This window comes from Cornus florida, unplaced genomic scaffold (assembly GCF_030987335.1).
Source record: "Cornus florida cultivar Cherokee Brave unplaced genomic scaffold, ASM3098733v1 CherokeeBrave_3.0.0_Hap2_Chr07, whole genome shotgun sequence".
Lineage (NCBI taxonomy): Eukaryota > Viridiplantae > Streptophyta > Magnoliopsida > Cornales > Cornaceae > Cornus > Cornus florida.
Window position 1 is genome coordinate 78263699 of NW_026775577.1, and position 20180 is coordinate 78283878.

The following is a 20180-nucleotide window of genomic DNA, read 5'->3' on the forward strand; positions in this document are numbered from 1 at the left end:
GATGATGTCCACGTCTTGAATTATGCATAATCCTCAACTTCCCAGTCGGGCAGATGCAAAAATCAAATGACCTATTTGCTTTGTCGGTAGTGGGTGGGGCACAAATCCAAGAGGTGGGTTCAGGTAAGGGTGAATGTTCAATTGGTGAAGTGCAGGGAGAAGACATAGATCTGTGCAAAGTTCTTATCCGCCTCAGGTGACTCCAAACCATCTTCAGGATAGGATGCACTGTGACCCTGAATCTTCAAAAGCACTAGGCCAGATTTTACCTCTGGCTAGATGGGATGCCTTTGGTTTCTCCTCAGACAAAAGATAAAGGACTGGCAATTCCCAAAGGTAGGAAGACGACATCAAACCCAGAAATCTTTATAAGTCAGAGTTCATCTCCATCGCGCAAAGGAAGGAAACGATGCCAAATTATTTATACTGGATCCCAGGAAGCTCGTAATACAGGTTGAAGAAATTGAAAGCCGTTGCGGTGAGCCCCGGGTTGAGCATTTAACCTATGCAATTGGAGTCGTTTGAAGGTGTTGGGCGACAATCTCGTCCTTCTAGTCCACGAGGTACTCTTAACAGCGATTCTCTTCATAGCGACTCGTCTCTTTCTCACTCGTTTGCCACGGAGATGGCGAGGCTTATGGGGGTTAGTCGCCCATGGCCTCCAGAGGAACAGTGAAGCTGGGTGTGTGCGCTGCCAAGTTTGGAGGGCGTGGTAGTGTATTTTGCTGAAGGTTTGGCTCCTTCTCCTCCTCCTCTTTTTGTGGCTTCAGTTGGGGATTTTTTTGTATAGTGCCTGAGCTTGTTTATGGTCGTTTTGTGTATATTGGTAGGCCTAGCTTAGGTTGTTCGTGGCTGTTGTGTGTGTTCTTCCCCCATGTATGATGGTTTCTCTATGGTTGGATTTGTCTTAGTGTAGGGGATGGGGATCTGTAGGGCTGTTGTGGACTGTTTCAGAAAGGTGGTGTTTGTATTAGCCTCTTTGGCTTTTTCTTTATTGCCAAGGAAAAAAAGAAAAAAGAAAAGTACTTTACTCTATAGCATAATAAAAGTAATCACCCCATAGTTGAGGTAGTCAAAATTTGCTCTAGGATTACCTCATAATTGAGGTAATCAATATTTGACTCTAGCATAATAAAAATAATTAATACTCACGGATGCAATTTGATCATAATTGATGCAAATTACCATAATTATGCAACTAACCACCCCCCCACCCCCGCCCCACCACAAAAACCCAAACCCAAAATGTGCAAAATCAAGGATTGAGCCTTAGAACCCTCCTTGCCACGCCTTTTATACACTTTAAAAGGTTGCTGTCACTGGTCTCTGCCAAGTCCCCCTGGCGGGTAAAGGCATGAAATTGTTCATAAAGGTCCAGAGCTAGGTGTCGGAACTTACTATTGCTAATCCATGTACAATCAGAAAGTGATCATCCTTTCCACTTAACGAGGAATTTTTGATAACCGCCTACTCTTGTTGAAACAAGTTGGTGATCAACAATATCTTCTATTTCCTCCTTTAAACGTGGGGATGGCGGAAGGCGAGTGATAGGATCATCAAGAAATGGATCAGCAAAATGGCCTGAATGCAAGGTGAGATCATCTTCGATGATGAAGACTTTACTGATACCCATCTCTTCTGGTAGGTCAAGTACGTAAGCAGTGGAGCTAATTTTCTTGAGAACTTTATATGGCCAGCGCTCTTTGCGTGAAGTTTCTTGTAAGCACCTTTAGGATAGCGTTCCGGTCTTATTCGCACCATAATATGTCTCTGTCCTCAAATTCAGCAAATCAGCTTGTGTTTTGTAATTCTCATTGCTCATTGCAATCTTCCTTCGAACTTCTGCATGGATATCTCCGATATGCTTACTAAAAGTATCAGCTTCAGCACTAGGGCGTGCCGCAATTGGTAAAGGCACCAAGTCAATTGGATTCCGAGGACATAAACCCGTCACAATCTCAAAGGGGATGGGCCCTGTGAATCTGTTTACAGAACTGTTGTACGCAAATTCTGCCAGAGGAAGAATCTGGTCCCAACTTGTAATATGGTCACCAACAAGACAACGAAGCTAGTCACCCAAGCTGCGATTAATAACCTCTGTTTGGCCATCAGTTTATGGGTGAAAAGAAGAAGAAAACTTCAGCCTTGTATTCATCATCTTCCATAATGTGCGCCAAAAATAAATCATAAACTTTGCATCTTGATCAGAAACAATGGTGTTTGGCAATCCATGAAGCCGGACAACTTATTGAAAAAAAAGTTTGGCAATGAGTTTGGCAATGTGGACAGCATTGGATGTCTTAGAACAAGGAATGAAGTGTGCCATTTTTGAAAAATGATCCACAACAATAAATATAGCATCATGCCTTTGACTTGTTCTAGCAACCCAAGAACAAAGTCCATGCTTAAATCTTGCCACGGCTCATGAGGGACAGGGAGCGGAGTAAATAAACCTGTATTTATCTTTCTTCCCTTAGATATTTTGACAAGTTCTACAATGAGCAACAATTTTGGCCACATCCCGTTTCAAACTTGGCCCAAACAAATGATCTTCCACCATGGCAATGGTCTTATCTCTTCCAAAATGACTTGTTGCCTCACCAGCATGCAACTCCCATATCACATGTTCACGAAGAGACGTCTTAGGCAAACAAAGTTGAGTTCCTTTGAAGAGATAACCTTCATACACTGAATAATCAGGATATGTACCCTGCTGTCCAGCTACCAAATCGGTATGTATGATACTAAAGTCCGTGCAAGATAAGTAGTCTCGTTTAAGCATATCAAAACCAAGAACTTGGATAACCATAGAAGCAAGAATATGAACAACTCGGCCAAGTGCATTGGCTGCTTTATTCTCAACACCAGCTTTATGTTTGATGATGAATGAGTACTCTTGCAAGAATGAAACCCACTTCCCATGCTGGTGGCTTAACTTCTTTTGGGAGTTAATATCTATGAAGGCCTCGTGGTCAGAGTACAACACAAAGAATCACAACATAAAATTCTGTCATAAGTGGAATACCTTTGCTTTGCTTCATTAAGTTTCGCACTAAAATATGCAACTAGATGGCCTTCTTGACTAAGCACGCCTCCAATTCCAACCTGTGAAGCATCACATGGTACTTAAAACACTTTCGAGAGTCTGAAAGGCATAAAATAGGAGCTGCACTCATTCTTTTCTTCACTTCTTCGAAAGCTTGTGCTTCTGCCTTGGTCCAAACAAACTGATTGTTCTTCATACAATTGGTGATAGGGGCCATTATTGTACTGAAATTTCTAATGAAATGCCGATAGAATGAAGCTATCCCATGAAAACTCCGTGTTTCCTGCAATGTGCTGGGAATTGGCCAATCTAGAATCACTTTAACTTTATCACGATCTGGTATGCCATGTGACTTGTTTCTCCACATTTGAAGCACTTGCTATCCCTCCCATTACCCTCGCTGACAATTATACTCTTTCCTTTAGGATCAGCCATGTTAGGAAAGGACAGTTTTGATCCAGCATTACCACCATTTTGCTGTGTTGCTGCTGTCTGTGTGCTGCAATTTCTATCACTGGGCTTCTTAGGTTCTGCCTCCCAGGTTTGATATCCAGATCTTCGAGCCGTTTGATAACTCTAGTACTCCTCCATGTCTAGTGCAACCTGAAAAGCATGTTCGACACCATATAATGACTGGTGAAGCAATTCCCTTCTGATATCAGACCTTAGACCAGCCTTGAATCTTGCAAGTGTTTGCCGCGGGTCTTCCACATCCTTACCTTCAAAATTTGGCACCTCTATATTAATTTTCTTCGTAATATCCCTAGCAGTATCATGTGGCTCATGATAAGTCACTCCTAATGGATTTCTAGGAAACCGAAACATTGGATGTGGTGGCAGATCAGCCCTCTCATTACACCTTTGCTGTGTGTTTAAAGGCTGTTGTTGCTCTCCATCTTTGCCATCATTTGTACTAGATGCAGTTCCTTGTTCAACGGCAGCAAAATTGTAATTAGGCTGACACATTCGAGCTTCTAACTCATTGAATCGATCATTCAACCCATTAAGCCGTTCTACAATCTGAAATAGCAGCTCATCTTGTTGATTACCACGCGATCTTTCATTTCTGATTGTGTCAACATGATGTCAACTCAGGCTCTGATACCAAAAACTGACGTAGGATAAGAACAACCTCAAATAGTTGAAAACAAATAAGAATTTTGGCTGGAAGTCAGAGAAACATATTATGGTTCAAGATGTGTTAGTAGAGATAAAGGATTTGAGAAATTTTTTTTTTTTTTTGATAAGTAAAATTATATTAGAAAGCTTTCAAAAGGGGAATGCGTCCCAAGAGCTATACAAATACCGAAATAAAAAAAAGGGAGTCTTATGGACCCAAAGAATCCAAAAAGTCCACGATTTCATCTAAAGATAGACAATTTCTCCCTATAACCCAATTTAAAAGAGAACAAATAATAGAAAACTTTAACGCCCCAATGGAGGATTCCTCCCCATCAAAAGATTTTATATTCCGCTCTTTCCAAAGACTCCACCAAACACAAAGGGGCGTCGCCCTCTAATAGTCATGAGCATGAGCCCCCACCCTTTTGCCCCTCCATACGTTAATTAAATCCTTTGAAGTCCGAGGCATAACCCATTGGACGCCAAACAGAACCAAAATAAGACTCCAGCAGTCATGAGCCACGGGACAATGCAACCAAAATAAGACTCCAGCAGTCATGAGCCACGGGACAATGCAAAAGAAGGTGATATACAAACTGTCGATCATTCTTACACAAACAACATCGGTTGACTATGATTTGTGTTCTCTTTCTCAAATTGTCTTAAAATCTTGCCCCAAGTTGCAGTCCAAACAAAAAAGGCCACCCTAAGAGGAGCATTCGATTGCCAAACCGTTTTTCACGGGAAATTGGAACCGTGAGACCCGGAGAGGCAGAATAAAAAAGAACGGACCTGAAAAGTCCCCTGCGAAGAAGGCACCCAAGTCAAGGAATCCGAACTAGTACCATCCACCTCCTGTCTATACAAAAGGTCCAGTAAGCCAGTGACGTTGTCCAACTCCCAATCCTGAAAGGATCGTCGGAACTGCACATCCCAAGAGAACCTACCGCTATTGAGTCGATAACAGTCAGCTACCAAAGCATGTCTATCAACAACAATCCTGAACAACATTGGGAACAAACAAGACAATGGGCGATCCTCGCACCAAGTATCCTCTCAAAACCGGACGTCCTTTCCTTCCTGAACTCTAAATCTAACATGCTTAGAGAACTCATCTCATCCCTCTTCCCAATGGATTTTTTCACACCCCCACGTCGACAGCAGATTTGACTGGCCTAGATGACCATCCCCCTCTCTTCTCCAAAACGACATGAAACAACCTTCCTCCATAACCTATGTCTTTCGCTACTGAATCTCCATAACCACTTGCCTAGGAGCGCTCTGTTGAAAGGGGCCAACCTCCTAATCCCAAGACTGCCCAACTTAAAGGGCCTGCAGACCTGCACTCACCGGACAAGATGAAATTTAAACTCCTCCCCCCTGCCTCCTAGAGGAAGTTTCGTTGAAGCATCTCAAGTTTTCCGACAATAGAGGAGGGGATCTGGAAAAGCGAAAGAAAATAAGTTGGAAGCCAGGACAAAGTACTCTTCACCAAAGTAACTTTCCCTCTCTTCGAAAGATATTGCTTTTTCCACCCAGCCAACTTCTCTCTCGAAACGCTCTATCGCCAAGTCACCAAGATTACATTCTACCCCTTTTATAGCATTATGTGAGTGCAACTCATGATCCCTAGATTACCCCATAATTGAGGTAATCAATACTTGACTCTATAGCATAATAAAGGTAATCACCCCATAATTGAGGTAATTCATATTTGAGTCTAGCATTACCCATAATTGGGGTGATCAATATTTGACTCTAGGCATAATAAAAGTAATTAATCTTAACTGATGCAATTTGATCATAATTGATGCAAGTTACCACAATTATGCAATTTGACCAAACGCCATAATTAGGCAAGTCTCCAAGTGGACCTCTCATCATCTAGCATGGGCCAAATTAAGGCTTGAGCCTTAGAACCCTCCTTGCCACACCTTTTATACACTTTAAAAGGCTGCAGCCACTGTTCTCTATCAATAGGGCTTATAATGGAGGTTTCAGAGTTGGATCGTAGTGAAGGGGTGGTGGGGTTGGATAAAGTGGAAATACATAGAAGGGAGGGGTACAAGGCGGAGCTTGCTGAGATTGCTATTTCGGAGATCTCTTGGCGTCAAAAGTATAGGGCCTTGTGGCTCAAGGAAGGGGATAGGAATACGAAATTCTTCCATCGGTTGGCAAATGCCCATCGGAGGGGGTAATCATATCCGAAGAATTCCTATTGGCGGTGAGTTGTTGACTAAGGAGGATGATTTTAGAAGAGGAATTACATTGTATTTGAAGAGTTTTCATTAAAGACCCCCCTTGCTCAATGGGTTGGAGTTTGCAAACATCTTTGAAGAAGATAGAGCTTGGTTGGAAAGACCATTTGAGGAGGAAGAGATGGTAGTTGTCTTGAAGAGTTGCAATGGAGATGAGGCTTTGGGGTCATACGGTGTCACCATGGCATTTTTCCAACAGAATTTTGGGAGGCTGGTTTAGGAAAGAGGTGATTTCCACTATTAGCTTCTTCCATGGACATAATAGCCTATTTACCTAGACTCAGATACTGCAGACACGGGTGTGTATCCATGGGTTGGATTCATCTTTCTATGAAATTATAGGACACGGGGACACAAAATGTCCAAAAATTGAACACATGTACTTGGCACTATACAAAGTATTAATTAAAATAATTTACAATTCGTATACAAATGTAAGTAAAATTATTAAATAATCCAAGTCTATCATCATACTTAAGTTTATAGCAATTCCTGAAACTTGTATTAGAAAACATGTATATGAGGTTCTAAATGGAACAGCTACAAATGCAAGAATGGATCATTTGAATTTCAATTTTATTAGAACAAGTTTAATTTTTATACTTATTGATTTTTATGCATCCTTTTTTCTTAGTTATTGTATCAATTTGCTTTTTGACTTGAAAATGACTAATTTGCATGTAATTATCTATTACATTCTTCTGTAATTTCTTTTGCATTATACGAAATATTATATTTATATACTTTCTAACACAAAAAAACGAAAAAAAAGTCGACTTGTGATTTTGTCATATCTATGTTTTTTTTTTTTTTTTTTTTTCTTCTGTAATAAGAAATTGATGTATTGTATTTGTTAATATTTACTTGGAGTATTAAAAGAATTTGAAGAGATTGAATCAAATAAGAAGTTGTAGGGATATATGATAAATGGATGTCTTCCATGCACGTTTTCCAATTAAAGCAGAAGACTTCAATTATAAAGCTTGAGGTAATGGTTCCGTGATATTGTGGCTTGAATTTGGTTCTGGGTCGTGTTGCGACCCGCTTATAATCCAACGACCCGTTGGTTGAGCTTTGAGCCTCGAGGAAATTTTTTTTACCCCTTTGTTGCTCATGGTTTGTGGACCCTAATTAATCTCTTGTAGCCCAATATATAAGGGCGCTTAGGGTTTGGAGGGCTGAAAGAGAGAGTCTCTGAAATTTGTACAGAAAACTTGTAATATCCGATTTGATATATAGTGCAAACTTTCGCTGGATCCCAACCGTGGACGTAGGCTATTGCCGAACCACGTATAAATCTTTTGTGTGGCGTGTTTACTTTTCTGTCGTGATTCTTGATTCGACTTGGGTTCATTGCGTTTGTCATAACAGGTTCCAGAATGAATAATTAATTGTAGAAGTTGAAAAGGTAAAGTAGACCAAGGTAAGTGGTAGACAACTCATAAATAATGTCAACGTGTAAACATCACAACCTTCTAAAAATTTGATCAAGCCATGTGTTATAAATCAGAAAAGGACATGAAAGCCACTCTTTGGTCGGTAAAAAGTCCTGGAAGCCAGCACGTGAAAATCCAAACATCTTCAACCTCTAAAAATCTCCATTTTCAGATCGAGATTTTTTACAGCAAACAGAACACCAAGCGAGTAGAGTCCTCCGCAAAGCTTCTTCACTTGTAGCTTTTTTCGATAGATTGTAGAGAGTGTCTGGCGCATCGGTGTTGTGTCGTGTCAAAACAGACACTTTGGGCTTCAATGGTGAGTCCAGGTAATATAGATGATCGGTTTGAGGCGAGATTCAACGCCCTCTTCATTTCTCATATCCCTAAGAAGGGTGGTGCTATAGAACTAAAGGATTTTAGACTAGTACGTTGCTGGGTAACATTTGCTAATAGCTAATAGCTAAAGTCTTCGCCTTGCAATTAACAAGAGTTATTGATAGCTAAAGATAGGTTTGGGGTTTGGGGTTTGTGGTGGGAGAGGATTAGGACATCCTTTGATGGAAGGAAGCTTCTATTTGGGTGTTAAAACACTCCATCTTGAGTTCTCTATTTATTTTGGGTCAAAGGGTAGCATTGTAAACCTATGGGAAAACTTTGTAAATTTTGTGGATAGCTTGAGAGCTTAGTGGTTTTGTCTTTTGTGCAGTTGTATATGAGTGCACTTCCTTTTTGAGCACTCTTTAATGAATATTTTACTTATAAAAAAATCCATGTAACAGAACTCACAGCATGTTAGTTATAAGTTTTTTTATAAGGCGTCCTAGGGGTGATCTAGTTTTTCCTGTAGAGTGGAGCTGTATCAGATGATGGGTCGGCCAACGGATTTTGCTTCCTTTTGTCACATTTTACTCAAACGGAAAGTTAGTCACGATATATATAACATAAGTAGTCATTGTGAGACCCACAGCCCCATGAGTGGTCATTTAGTTGATTGTCGATTGAAAAGGAATTTTCCATATAACCTTAAAAACAATTATTATCTTAAATTTTTGGGCCACAACCCCCCCCCCCCCCCCCCGGGCGCCGCGGCCGCCCCGAGGTTGGGTCATATTTCAGCTAGATTAACATTTTGGTTTTAAATTTCACTTATATTTGAATTAGTTACATTTTACTTGCACCCCACATGTCAATTTTTGGTATTTTTGAGGTGTTAAATGACTATACTACCCTTTGACCTCATGTTGACTATTTTTGTGACCAAACTATCCCAACATGCACCAATGTAAGCAAAATAATTTACACATAACCATCTTTTCTCTCCTCCAACATGGACTTGCCTACAAACCCATATCCTTTCTCTCTGTAACCTGTAGACCCATATCCTTCTCCATCACCGCTCGAAGCCCCAATCCATACATGAGAATGGTTAAGAGCTTCGTCGGCCTCTTTGCTTCTTCTTTTATAGTCCCGAACTGTGCCTGTGAGGTGGTGAGTGAACCTTTGAAAGGGAAGGTGAAAATGACATAGACATTGAGTTGAGTTAAGTAGCTTGGAAGTTAGAAAGAATTCGAAATAGATGGAGGGTCACTTCATTTTTTTTATTAGAATTTTCAGTCCGGTGAAAATGCCACTTATTTGTGCACTTGAACACCACTGTCACCGCTCCATTGCCCTCACCACCAACATATTAGTTGCAGAAAAATCGAACATCAAGCCAAACCCAAGACCCAAAGTTGTTCACAGCCGGGAGAGGTTCTCATCATAAGACCCACCTCTCACCGAATCGCAACATAGTTTCCATGCTTGATAGGGGTTTTTAATCTCCTCTGCAATCCTCGCTGGGGTGAATCTCCACCAAACATTGTTCACCACCGACGTTGTCTCTGTTGCCATCGGGATCGTAGCGTTGCCGCCAAAGCTCATTACTCCGTTGTCACTTTGGTGAATGATTCATCACCACTATTGGCTCCCTTGTGGTTGTCGCCGTCAACTTCTCTGGTCTCGAGGCAACCTTTCTGTGACAATGCGGTGGGATTCTCAACCATCGCATCATCTTCGCCGGAGAATTCATCGCCGCCACGACAAAGCAATTTCGGATCAGAATTGCAGAATCACCTCGTCTTTGCCGAATCAGAATGCAGAGACCATCTCGACAACTCAAAATTTTTCTTCACCGCCACACACCGGCGAATCCATCGCTTTCGGCGATCCACCATTGCCATCGGAGCCGTCGGTTGGTCTTCAATGGAGCACTGATTTGGTAAACGGAGGAAGAGAGAGTTGTGAGTGTTTGGTCTTCTGAACTTCTGGGTCTACAGCGGACAACCTCTGCTTTAGCAATACCCATATATATATATATCAGCCTCTGCTTCCCTCACCACTCACTCTGTTGGCTAATGTCGGTGACTTTGACCCATTTATTTGAAACTCCTCTGCTAACCCCTTTCTTTGATAATGATATGTTCAGGAAACTTTGGAGGTGAGCTTTCCGATTTCTCAGATCACTTCCATTTTGCGATGCTGAATGAACACCTCTGAGATGCCCGGCAAACTCATTCAGCTAAAGCTTTTTTTACAGGGTTCGAGGTGTCACAGTGCCTTCCAAATTCTAAATATATATATATATATATATATGGGCATTTTTGTCATTTAAGATTAGTATTAAAAAAATGAGGGTAAAAAGGTCAATTCACATGTGTTAGAGGCCAAAAAGTAAATTGGGGTGTGAGTGAAAGTTAAACCAAAATCATCATCTAGTTGAAATATGACCGAACCTCAAGGGGTGTCGGTGTAATTTATCCTAAATTTTTACATAGATATGTATATATCTTAATAATTATGCATTTATCATTCTGCCCTCGCTGGAACTGTATTTATCAGTTCACCATGTCTATATCAAGTCGTGTCCATATCTCATATCGTTAGCCTCTGGAATTCTTATTGTATTTTAAGTTAAAAGAAAACAAAAAGGCTAAGATTTTCTTATTCATGATAGGGCATTTGGATGTTTCTTTGAAATTGGAAAATATTTTTTGCATGCCACATGCATGCTTGGATTCACATATGTGCATGTAGAAAGGCACACTTTTGTGAGAGCATAAGAGTTCTTTTACTCGTCATTGCAAGTATTTGACTATGTAGGATTTTTTTATCCGGCTACTCAATTTATTTTAATATTATCTTATTTTATTGATAACTGAAATCCGCTATCCTTGTTTTGCCAATAGATATCTGATATGGTGGCTGTGGCACGCATAATGAATGCAACATTAGTAATACCTCAACTGGATAAACGCTCATTCTGGCAAGATTCAAGGTCATCTTGGAATAATATGCTACGACTGCTATTCTCTCATGTGCAATTACTTCTCATGTATGGATTGTTAAAATATACTCAGTTTTCTAGAGTGCCTACTTACGCTTTCTATTTCAATGGACTTGTGCAGTGCATTTTCAGATATATTTGATGAACATCATTTTATCTCAACCTTAGAAGGAGATGTGAAGGTAATCAGTGAGCTTCCTAAGGAGTTGGAATCTGTTCCTCGTGCCCGGAAGCACTTCACTTCTTGGTCTGGTTTGAGCTACTACGAGGAGATGACAAAATTATGGAGTGACTATCAGGTTTGTTATTTTATGTTTTGTGCATCATCTGTTTAGATTATGTCATCAAGAGCCATTTTATGTTCCAATCCTTCAACTAGAATAGAGTCACTACTGGTAACTGCTTGCTGCCCCCTCCCCAAAATATAATGATGTTCATGAAGAAAGATGAACAAAGGAAGAATGAGTTCATGAATACATTGCCAAAATATTGTAAACGGTAGTTGAAACACCACATCATCTCTCTCCCCCCAAATTCCAGTTCATTCAACAAAGGAAGTTTCTTTGAATGATATTTAAGATAAATGAATCAGTAGGTTTCTGAGGAAGCACCTTTCATTATGATGTTACTACACCTACTAAATTAGTAATATAATTAGTCTTTGTTGCTATTAATTTGCCGGAAATAGCTTTTTGAGCTTAAACCATCGATCATTTTGTCTTTGATTGCTAAGTTTGATTTTGAACTAGAGGGGCGATTTATTCAGGTAATTCATGTTGCAAAATCAGATTCTCGGCTTGCAAACAATGATCTCCCTCTTGATATCCAAAGATTGAGATGCCGTGCTCTATATCATGCTCTCCGTTTTTCTCCTCCAATTGAGAACCTGGGAAAGGTTTGAACTACCATTTCTTCATAATCAATTACCTGATACCATAATTAGTATTGTAGATTCTAGTTTGGGAATAGATTCTTGTTCCATTTGCAATTAAGTGAAACTACTGAAGTTGTTATAGTTTTTGTAGTATTGATGATTTTTTTTGCTGGAACATTTAAAAAAATGGAAGTTATGACGGATCAAAAATTTGATATGCATAAAATTTTGTAGCGCTAAAATGGGACATCAAAAATTTCCAATTACATTAGGGTTTAAAAACCTACTGTATCCACATTTCTTTTTTCCGTAACATGATGCATATGACTTTTTTTCTTTCCATATTTGGTTTCATTCGGATGCATTTGAGAAGTCTCCTATGGGGATTCTTTTTAAATTAGGTTCTGAGAATACATGACGCTGACACCACAGAAGCTGGTGGAGAGGCTGAGATCACGTGGAGGAAGATACATTGCTCTTCATCTGAGATATGAAAAAGACATGCTGTCTTTCACTGGCTGTACTTATGGTCTTACTGATGCGGAATCTGATGAGTTGAGAATAATGAGGTGAAAGTCTGTCCAACAATATACTTAATACAGACAGCAGACATTCATGCATATGTACAAACATAGATGTCTAGGTGATATGGGGAGCCCAAATTTCTGCAATAATTGTTATTCACTAGTTCCCTTTGAAGCGACTATGCATGACTCGATCAATGAGCAGTTTAAGCATCCTTTCAAGAATTAGCAAGTTTTTTTGGATTGTGGACTTCATTATGAATTTTGCTTACTGAATGAGATTGACATAGGACATTGAAATTTCAATATATATATATATATATATATATATATATATATATATATATATATAAATTCTCAAATCGTCTTCATACTATTATTATATTTCTTTGAACAAGTCTGAATGTTAGATGTTTCAATATAATTGAATTCAGAATGGAAAAAGAGAATACATGTGGCCGACCCATCCATATGGGATAAAGGCAACGATGATGATAATTTTTGTTTTCTTTTGCAAGAGTTATTTCTGATATGTTAGATATGAATCATATGATATTCATTTGTATTATTAACTGTATGGTGCAATCGTTTAAAAAATGCAGTAGATCAGATAATTAGGACCATCCATAGTGGGGAGAGAAAATTGGCTTATTCCAGCCCTCTAATCCTGAGTCAAGCATTCTTCTGTTGCTGTACTTCTAATTTTGATGGCATAGTGTGTAGATCGATGACTTATCTCACTCTCTCTCTCTCTCTCTCTCTCTCTCTCTCTCTCTCAATAGGGAGAGCACAAGCCACTGGAAAATGAAGAAAATAAACTCAACGGAACAGAGAATTGAAGGCTTTTGTCCGCTGACGCCCAAGGAGGTGGGAATATTTCTTCAGGCTCTTGGTTATCCTCCATCAACATTAATTTATATTGCAGCTGGGGAAATTTATGGTGGTAACACTCACCTCTCAGAGCTCACGTCACGCTTTCCAAATGTGGTTTCCAAGGTTTGTCAACACTTGCATCTTACTTGCATTGGCAAAAATCAAAATAGTTTAGTACCACAAACTGTGTACAACTGTAAACTGGGTTTTTGATTGGTAACAGGAATCATTGGCGACCAAAGAAGAACTGAAAACATTCATCAAACATGCTTCTCAAACTGCAGCACTTGATTATATCATCTCTATTGAGAGTGACGTATTCATTCCCTCATACTCAGGTAACATGGCAAGAGCTGTTGAAGGGCACCGCAGATTCTTAGGTCACAGGAAGACAATCACTCCAGACAGGTATGCAGTTGATTTAAAGATGATCTTTTCTGTATTCTTTTAAGGTGAAAGTTGGACAGCCTAATGATCGGGCTAGCTGACAATACAATTGGATTGATCTCGTGGTTAGCTTTTATACTTGATATTTCAAGTCCTGGCCTTTTTGACCTGAAACTTCTGTTCCCTTGGTTTCATGTCATTCATGCCCAAGATGGAATTTTCTAATAGGAAGTTGGTCTTTCCAGTATACCCTTGAGAAAACCTTCATGTTATGTTTGGGAGCACCGGATCGGTGCCTTGGATTTAGAATTGGATGAAATTTAGTTCGAACACTGAACTGAATTTCCTCCATTTCCAAACCCAAAGCGCTGATTCAATGTTTCCAAACGCAACATCAATGGAATGTGTTTTGTAGGGCTTCCTGAATCCTGATAGCAATTATTTAACTTTTCCTTCAAATCAACCAATAAGTTACCAATCTTTGCTACATTCAAGAGTTTTACTTGCATGGAAGTCACTGCCAGGGATAGGCATTTTTCCTTTTTCCCTTGGACTTCATTTGTTGCAACAAAAGTAATTCCTTGGGAAATATATGTGATACATCTGTAGTTTTTAAACTGCAAACCTATGGTGATACATGGTTTACCTTATTACCTGTACAAAAGTGGTTGAAAAAATTTCCACCCCAATATCTAAGTACTCCAAAGAATTGGATGTCTTGCACTCTTGCTCTATATCTCTGTTTGTCCCCAAATATTTTTCCATTGTTAAACCTTTAATATTTGCCTATACCACTTTAGTTTGAAGTAATTGCATTTCCTTGAAACTTGGGCTTTTTTCCTACTATGTTGAGACTATAGCATGTTGCCTGATGGTGCCAATTTATCTGCGGTGTTGTAATGCACTGCCTGCCTAAAGGGACCATAATGGACAAAACTGTTTCGTGTGATATATTTATTTCTTCTGATTTTCTTCTTCCTCTCTCTTATGCCTTTCTGTAAAATTATTTGCAGGAAAGGTCTAGTTGAAATATTTGATAAGCTGGAAATTGGATTGCTTAAAGAAGGATCATCTTTGTCATATCTTGTGATGCAGTTGCATAAGAAAAGGTAATATGTTTGCAATTTTTATTTGGTTGAAATTTCTGTAGAGAACATAATGAAAAAACATTTTTTTTTAATCAAGCTTACCATTTTTACCGAAAAAAGAAAAAGAAAAAGAAAAGAATTATGAAACTTTTAAGTGCTTAAATTGTTTGAAGTGCCCATATTACTGAAACAACATCAAGGACCCTATATCAAGAAGCAGCTTTAACAGATTGCACTTGCAGGCAAGGAGCTCCAAGGAAAAGGGGAGGCCCCCTTCCAGGTATCAAAGGCCGAGCACGATTGAGGACTGAAGAATCCTTTTATCAGAACCCACACCCAGAATGTATATGTAATGTTCACAAAGCACCTTAAGATGACGGATTCACAACATCAGCTTGAGATTTCCTTCAATTTCCATATCATATAACCGTTTCCAATTCTAGACTAGCTCTATGTTTTTTCTTTGTAATATATATATATATAATATTATTGTTTTTGCTAATTTTATTCGTAACTTGTAAAGCTATCCTTTATTGGGAACTTTTTTTGTTCCGAGTACAAAAATCCTTCTAGTTTGTACACCTCTAAGATGGATGGTGATATGTTTTTATATGTGTATGACCAGTGAATTCAATGGAGGAGGACATGAACTGATTGTTAACAACATCATACGTTATTTGTGTTAATGGTTGTTTTAGTCAGTTTGTGGGCCTGATAATAGCACCTTTAAAGATAAGTCCACGTGAGGTGCAATTGGTAAGAGTGAAGGATATTTCTCCACTTTGACCATTCTTAATGTTAAGCTCTATACACTCCCTTTTGGGTTTCTCTTTACAGAAATTTGATATCTTTAAACTTCCGACCACTTAAAACTAGCACACATCCAATAATTTATTTGGCTATTTCCGCATTTTCTTCATAAGGATTCTTACTATTGCAAGTATTTAACTTCAAATATATAAATACAGAATGCTCATGGAAGGAAGATTTACCAAACCCTTCACTGCATGTCTATAAGGATTCTTACTACTCTTGGTTACTATTCCTTAATGCGTTTTTCTTACAACTCTTGGTTGGGTTCAAATCCTAGAGGTGTGGTAGAAGACATTGGTAGGGCCAGTAATCCAGCGGTATAAGAGGTATAAGACCCTTATTTTTCGAAGGGAGGTCAGGAGTTCAAGCTTTAGTGAAGGCATGTGTGTGAGTACCAATTAAAGCCTCATTGGAGACGTGTGTGTGAGAGAGTGTGCACAAATATATATATATATATATATATATATATATATATATATATATATATATATATTTGTGCACAAAGGCAAAGGCTTGGCTTTGGTGATAACCGTAATGGCAAGACTCCCCAGTCGTGCCCAATTCAATATGTAGCCTTCCACAATTTGCAAACCTTGAAACTCCTTGGTTGCCTTTGGTTTCTTGAGTTACCAAAGGATTTAATTAACCTTGTTCACCTGTGACACCTTGAGTTCGATGACATATTCTCTGGTACAAGTGCTCCAGGATGCTGCCTCGAAGAATGGGTAGCATAACAAGTCTACACAATCTGGAAACTTTTTCGGTTGGTCGTTAGGAGGGATACAGAATTGAAGAACTGAAGAATTAACATGCTATACCTCACTGGAACACTGCACATTTTGAAAATGCAGTGAAGGCTAACTTGAAGGACAAAAGAATGCAGTGAATGCAAGGGAAGCTAAGGACGTTGCCTCATTACTTTCGTAAAGTTAAGAGTTCTGAAGATCAAAAAGTGTTACGCGTTGAAGCAGCTTCCAGGGACCCCATCTCTGATGTTTCTCATACTTGTTGAAAATTATGTTCTTGAATGCTAGAATGAAGTTACAAGGAGGTCGGTACGTGCTCCTTTTTCTATTGGAATTAACATTAATAAACGGCTGCCCAAGAATGCAGGTTTTGCCACTTTTCTCTCCACTGACGATAAGTGGATGCGAGTCATTGTGCGCCCTCCCACCTCCACAAGCGGCACAACATCTAATGAATGGATTTGGGCGCATGCCACAATGATATGTTAGTACCTACCATACCTCATGCCCCTAATCTTCACGTTGCTATAAATAGGATATTTATGTGCAGTAAGCAAATCCTGTTCAACACACACAATAAATCAATACAACACTTTGCTATTCAATTCATGTATCTTTTTATTCCAACAATGAATTTACATCATGTTTAAATTAAGTCCAGCACTTTCTTTTCCTACTTTCCAACAAGTAGTTCATAGTTCATCTACTTTCAAGTCCTGCACTTTCAATTTCGTCTTCCTTACCACTAGCTATAGAAAGTCTTTTTTCAAGGCAAAAAGAACCCCTGGAAGTGGTCATTCCAAGCTTCCTTTCAATCGCCTGATCCCAACAATTATTCATTGGAATATTGTTTGGAGCTTCTCATTGGAATGACAGTGATTCCTGGCACGCCTGCAACCCTTCCACTCACCTGAATGGGACTCATTTTTTGTGAGCCAAACATATTGGCATGCCTCGCCGGACCTTCTAGAAAGATTGTTCCATGGTTGGTGGAAGAAGGCAAGGTAAGTCTGTCCAAGACCCTGCCGAAGTGGATGAAATGCAAGCTAGTGAACTTCCAATGGAAAGTTCACGAGTTGCACTCGAAGAAAAAGATATGTTTGAAAAGTTTACTCAAAGCAAACAGGCCTATCATGGAAAACATCTGCATGAGGCTTTCGAGCAAGATAGGTATGCTCAAAATCAAACAAAATCCATTCATTCTCAAGAGTGAAAGTTAGAAGATTTGGTAGACCGAATCTCTTATAAGTTTGAATCTATGTTAGAACGGTGAAGATGCGAGAAAATGTCGTTCTATATTCAGAAAGAATTTTCTCACACTCCAAACAATCTGCCTCTTTTTTTTTTCTCTCCCACTTCTATTTATAAAAGTTTACATTGGCCCTAAAACCTCTCTCTTAGCTCTCAAGTTTAGGCCTTTTTGGGCTGGCTCTTCTCCTCGGGCCACATTATATGGGAAGCCCGCCCAAAATGCTGGTGAAGTTGGGCATGGTAATGGCCTAACAACACCTTTGGTTGGGTAGATTGAGCTAGCAGAGGCCTAATGAGCTACTGGCCTTTGATTGGGCTCAGGATCGTCCTTGTTGGGCTGCCCCAAAGCCCAAAACGCTTCTTGGCTTCATTGATCCGGCCCAAGGCTGATCCGACCCCTTCATCTACCCCCTAACCTCTATTTAATTTATTATGGCGAGATTAATGAGGGATGGGACTTTATGATGTGATGGCTCGAAATGATAGCGTGGGAAGGTGGACGATTCACTTAGACATTGGCACTTTGGGACATGTGGCGTTATAAATATTGTGTCGCCTCGGTCAGCGATTACCTTTTAAATTCCTGACCCGCGTCCTTCTTTTCTCTTTCGTCCTTTTCGCCTTTTTTATCGTCCTGAACTTCACTCTGTTTCTGGTTGTAAAGGAGTCCTTTTCTAGCGAAACTTTGAAACTTTCGACCTGTGTCTTCCCAATGGCTGTATTTTAGCTTCATTCTTTGAGGTAAGTTCAACTCCCTTGTAGTTTTTACAAAATCATTCCTCTTTTTGTTTATTGTTGGGGGGGTTCCCCTTGTGCTATTGCTATGGTTGGCGATCTCGCATCCCTCTATGTCCGGTGTGAGATCCCCAACGACATCTACCTGAGACACTATCCTAGGAACATCAACCCTGAGACCAGCGTCGGTCTCTTAGAGGGGGAGATCCTTTTCTCAGCCTTTTATCTGAGCGTGGTCAGGTTTCCATTACATTGTGACGACCCTGATTTTTTAGGCCAGCGTGTCCTGTGATGAACCGAAGGTTGACCCGATAACGGATCCGAATGCGGAAGCGAAAATAGAAAACAAGACTTTAAGAAGTCAAAGTGACCTTCTGTGAGGTCGTGGAACTCAATAAGGACTAATGCGGGAACGAATGATCAGAAAAAGACTGAACAGGCCCCCAAGGGCAAAATGGTCATTTCTGAAACTGTAGATTCGGGTGCCACCGAGCACACCGCTGGAAGGACAATGAAAAGCTAAACAAGATGGACTCAAGAATCGCATGATTCAGAGTCCGGACGAAGGAGAAACGGCATGGCGAAGAAAAACAAGCATTTAAGGCAAAAAGGGTAAACTGGTAATTATCCAGGAAGAACTGGGTGCAACCGAGTACACTGTTGGAAAGACAGCGAAGAATTAGTCAAGTTAAAAAAAAAATTCACTTGAATCGGAGTCTGGACGAAGGAGAAAAGCCCAAAAGAAGAATTGACGTCGCGGCGGCCCGACGAGGGGCCATGACAGCCCCATGAGCACGCCCATGCACGCCGTGCGCACGCCCATGCACGCTGTGCACGCGCCGGTGCACACATGGCTGGCAGCAGCAGCCCATAAAGCTGTGGGTTTGTTTTTCAGAAAAATCCGGAATAGAGGCTGAATTTGGAGGCCTACATGAATTTTTTTGCAAAAACACAGAGAAGAAACCCCCCTCAAAATTGAGTTTTCTACGTGACTCGCGAGAGAATTAAAAAAAAAATGCAATATAGAATGCCCGAAATGCCCCTCCATGAAATCTGGTCACGGAGGTCCAAAAAGCTGCTATTTTGAAAACTGAGAACTGAACTTCGTAAGCGATTTTCGATATCAAGACGACATTTTCTGGAAAAACACGGAAAAGAAACCTCCCCTAAAATCATGTTTTCTATTCAACCATGTTGAAAGAAAAAAATAAAACCACCGTGTAAGGTCCATAATGCCCCTAGATCAGAATATACAAAAAAAATGCGAAAATGAATTCACAAGAGGCTCAAAACATAAACGATAAGGTTTTGCCCGGAAACGACCATGCACGCAAACATAACTTACCTATTTGGACGTGCTACAATGGTTCACGACTTAAATATATCACCGATACAAAATCCGACCTCCCAACGGGCAAAAAGGCAAAAATGGAACTTGGAATGAAAACTCGGAATCCAAAAATACAAAACGGGATCAAATGACCGTTTGGCCCTTGGCCACACTTCAAACATGATTTATAAGACCCTATGAAAGAATGAAAACGGAATTCCCACACCCGATACAACCATAGTGAAGCAATGACTTGCGATTTTTCAAGATTTTCACAATATTTTATGAAGTTAAAAAGTACATAGAATACAATATAATGGTCATTGGCCTCCGGCCTCATCTCATACATATCAAATACATTGAAAGGAG

At 39.8% G+C, this 20180-nt stretch overlaps 1 protein-coding gene across 2 annotated transcripts in view; it reads left to right on the top strand.

Annotated features, from left to right (window-relative positions):
• The window catches only part of LOC132267327 (O-fucosyltransferase 38), a 37078-nt gene extending 21476 nt beyond the window's left edge, over window positions 1-15602 (top strand). The window contains exons 4-11 of one of the 2 annotated variants that reach the window (XM_059768473.1): window positions 11093-11181; window positions 11312-11489; window positions 11957-12085; window positions 12497-12633; window positions 13371-13584; window positions 13685-13869; window positions 14862-14957; window positions 15179-15602. In XM_059768473.1, the coding sequence (XP_059624456.1) occupies window positions 11093-11181; window positions 11312-11489; window positions 11957-12085; window positions 12497-12633; window positions 13371-13584; window positions 13685-13869; window positions 14862-14957; window positions 15179-15308 (1158 nt within the window). In that variant the 3' untranslated portion in view covers window positions 15309-15602. The remainder of the gene's footprint in view (window positions 1-11092; window positions 11182-11311; window positions 11490-11956; window positions 12086-12496; window positions 12634-13370; window positions 13585-13684; window positions 13870-14861; window positions 14958-15178) is intronic. The other variant, XM_059768474.1, reaches the window with a different exon arrangement.
• Window positions 15603-20180: the final 4578 nt, after the last annotated feature.